The following is a 2,559-nucleotide window of genomic DNA, read 5'->3' as shown; positions in this document are numbered from 1 at the left end:
CCCCATAGGGGGCCCCACACACTGCGTTAGGGTGGGTATTTCAGCTAGGGCTGCTGGGGGCCCCCTGCAGCACAGACAGCAGCACGGAGGGGGGCCCCCTCGATATGGGGGCCCCCTGAGTCCGGGGGCCCCCGGAGGTGAGGGGCCCCCTTAGTTGGGGGCCCCCCTGAGTTGGGGGCCCCCAAAGACATTGGCAGGTACCCTACCCTCCAGCCAAAATGGGATAAGATCCAGTGCCTGCAGCACAGCAGCAGCAGCAGCAGCAGCAGCAGCAGAGGCTGCTGGGGGGGCCCTTAAAAGCTTAGGGGGGCCCCCAGTCTACTGGGGGCCTTGGGGGCCCCTGCAGGGGCCCCTGGGGGCCCCTGACTCCTGTCGACGGCGGCCTCTCTTTTTGCTAGTCTCTTGGATCCGTGGCCCCTATACACTGCGTAGGGTTTAGGGTTTAGGGTTTAGCGTTTAGGGTTTGGGGTTAAAGAGCTCACCGCCATCTTTCATAGGCAGGCAGACGCAGCAGCCACTGGGGCCCCTCAAGGAAATAAACGGGAAACCCAAAAAAGGGTACTGCAGGGGGCGGGGGCACCCCACCCATGGGGGGGCCCCCCAGGGGGCCCCCAGAGGAGCCCCCCTGCGGGGCCTCTTCCAGGTTGTTAAGGATTATGTCTTCGATGCTGCTGATAACAAAGAGAGCTGTACCCCTTCTGCCGGGCACCTGCGTCAGCGGCCGCTGCTGCTGCTGCAGCTGCTGCTGCTGCAGCTGCTGCTGCTGCAGCTGCTGCTGCTGCTTCTGCTTCAGCTGCTGCTGCTGCTGCTCCTGCAGCTGCTGGAGGGCCCCCGGGCTGAGCAGCACTTGCTGCTGCTGCTGCTGCCTCTCTTTCCTTTCTTCTTCAGTCTCTTCCTCATACCCCAAATCAGGTACCACCCAGTCATGGGCAGCAGCACCTAGGGGCGCCCCGGGCTTCGGGAGGCATAGGGGGCCCCCTACGAGGGGGGCCCCTTGGGGGCCCCTGGGGGCCCCCCCGGGGGCCGCCGGGGGCCCCTGGGGGGCCCCCTCTGGGGGACCCAGGGGGCCCTCTGGGGCTGCCACCGCCAAGTCCACCGTAAAGGGGAAAAAGGGCAGAGAGGCAGCACACCGTACCTATGGAGCAGCAGCAGCAGCAGCAGCAGCAGCAGGCATAGGGCAGGAACGGCTTTGTCACAATCTGCAGCAGCAGAAGCAGATTGCTGCAGCTGCAGCTTCTAAGTCAACGGTCCGGGCAGAGACAGCAACAACAAAAAAGCCAGCAGCAGCAGCAGGTGAACCTGCGGCAGCAGCAGCAGTAGCAGCAATAGCAGCAAAAGGCAAAACAGCAGCAGCAGCAGCAGCTGCAGGCAAACCAGCAGCAGGAGGTAAGCTGGCAGCTAGTAACTCAGCAGCAGCACGGGCAGCAACAAGATCGTGAGCGCCAGCATTAGCAGCAGCAGCAGCAGCAGCGTACCTGTTTGCTGCTGAGGGCCTGCTGCACCTTCTGAATGAATGCAGCAACTTTTGGGGCTTCCTGGGGGCCCCACTTTCTGTGTTTTGTGTCATAAAGAAATGGAGGTGGTTCTCGATCTTTATCATGAGGATTATAATCGAAGAGGAGCTGCTGCTGCAGTTGCTGCAGCTGCTGCTGCTGCTGCTGCTGCTGCTGCTGCTGGCGACGCAGCAGCTGCTGCAGCAGCAGCTGCTGCAGCGGCAGCCCCCCCAGCCCCACTGCAGCCGCACCTGGCACTGGCACTGTCTCCATTAAGCAGCAAAACTTGGCAGCAGCTAAAGGGGCCAGAGACACAGGAGGCAGCAAAGAAGCCACGCGCAGCCCTGTGGATAAGACCTGCAGCAGCAGCAGCAACAGCAGCAGCAACAGAATCAGTAGCAGAAGCAGCAGCAGCAGAAGCACCAGCAGCAGAAGCAGCGGCAACAGCAGCAGCAGCAGCAGCAAGGGCAGCAGCCCCTCTGCCTCCGTGCACAAAATGAATTAATTTCATAAAACAAAATAAATACTGCTGCTGCGCTGCTGTTGCTGCTGCTGCTGTGGTGCACTTCGGAAGCAAGTTGCATGCAAAGGAGCAGCAAAGAACCGGGAAACTGGCATTTAATTGTATTTTTCTCAAAAGCAAAACGCATGCAAATATTAAAAAGAAATAAATAATGAAAATATTAAAAAGAAATAAATAATGAAACGGGCCCCACAGAGTTCGCAGCCGCGCAGCAGCAAAGTCGGGTGTACAGACACCGCAGCAGCACGCAGCTGCAGCGACCCCGGAAAACGGAAGAAATATAAATAAATTAAAATTAAAATTTGCATATTATTAAATTAAAATGTTAAAGTATTATAATTAAATTATGATTAAATTATAATTAAATTATAGTAATTGCTTTTTAATTTTCAAAATCCCACAGATAGGTATAATGGCAGCCAGACGCAGCAGCAACCATGCAGAAGTGCAGATCGCTGCTGCTGCTGCTGCTGCTGCTGTCGCTCCGCCTGCTGCTGCTGCTGCAGCGGGAGGGACAGCAGCAGCAGCAGCAGCTGCTGCTGC

At 57.8% G+C, this 2,559-nt stretch overlaps 1 protein-coding gene across 1 annotated transcript in view; it reads right to left on the bottom strand.

The window, feature by feature from the left end:
* Positions 1–478: 478 nt before the first annotated feature.
* The window catches only part of ETH_00020095 (26S protease regulatory subunit 8, putative), a gene marked incomplete at both ends in the record, with an annotated part of 9,851 nt that continues 7,770 nt past the window's right edge, over positions 479–2,559 (bottom strand). Inside the window, 2 exons of the mRNA XM_013375878.1 lie at positions 479–1,135; positions 1,476–1,850. Of these exons, the coding sequence (XP_013231332.1) occupies positions 479–1,135; positions 1,476–1,850 (1,032 nt within the window). The remainder of the gene's footprint in view (positions 1,136–1,475; positions 1,851–2,559) is intronic.

This window comes from Eimeria tenella, genomic scaffold (assembly GCF_000499545.2).
Source record: "Eimeria tenella Houghton genomic scaffold, Eth_scaff3, whole genome shotgun sequence".
NCBI classification, from domain to species: domain Eukaryota; phylum Apicomplexa; class Conoidasida; order Eucoccidiorida; family Eimeriidae; genus Eimeria; species Eimeria tenella.
Note: the sequence above shows the minus strand (reverse complement) of the source record. Positions and strands in the feature narration are given on the sequence as shown.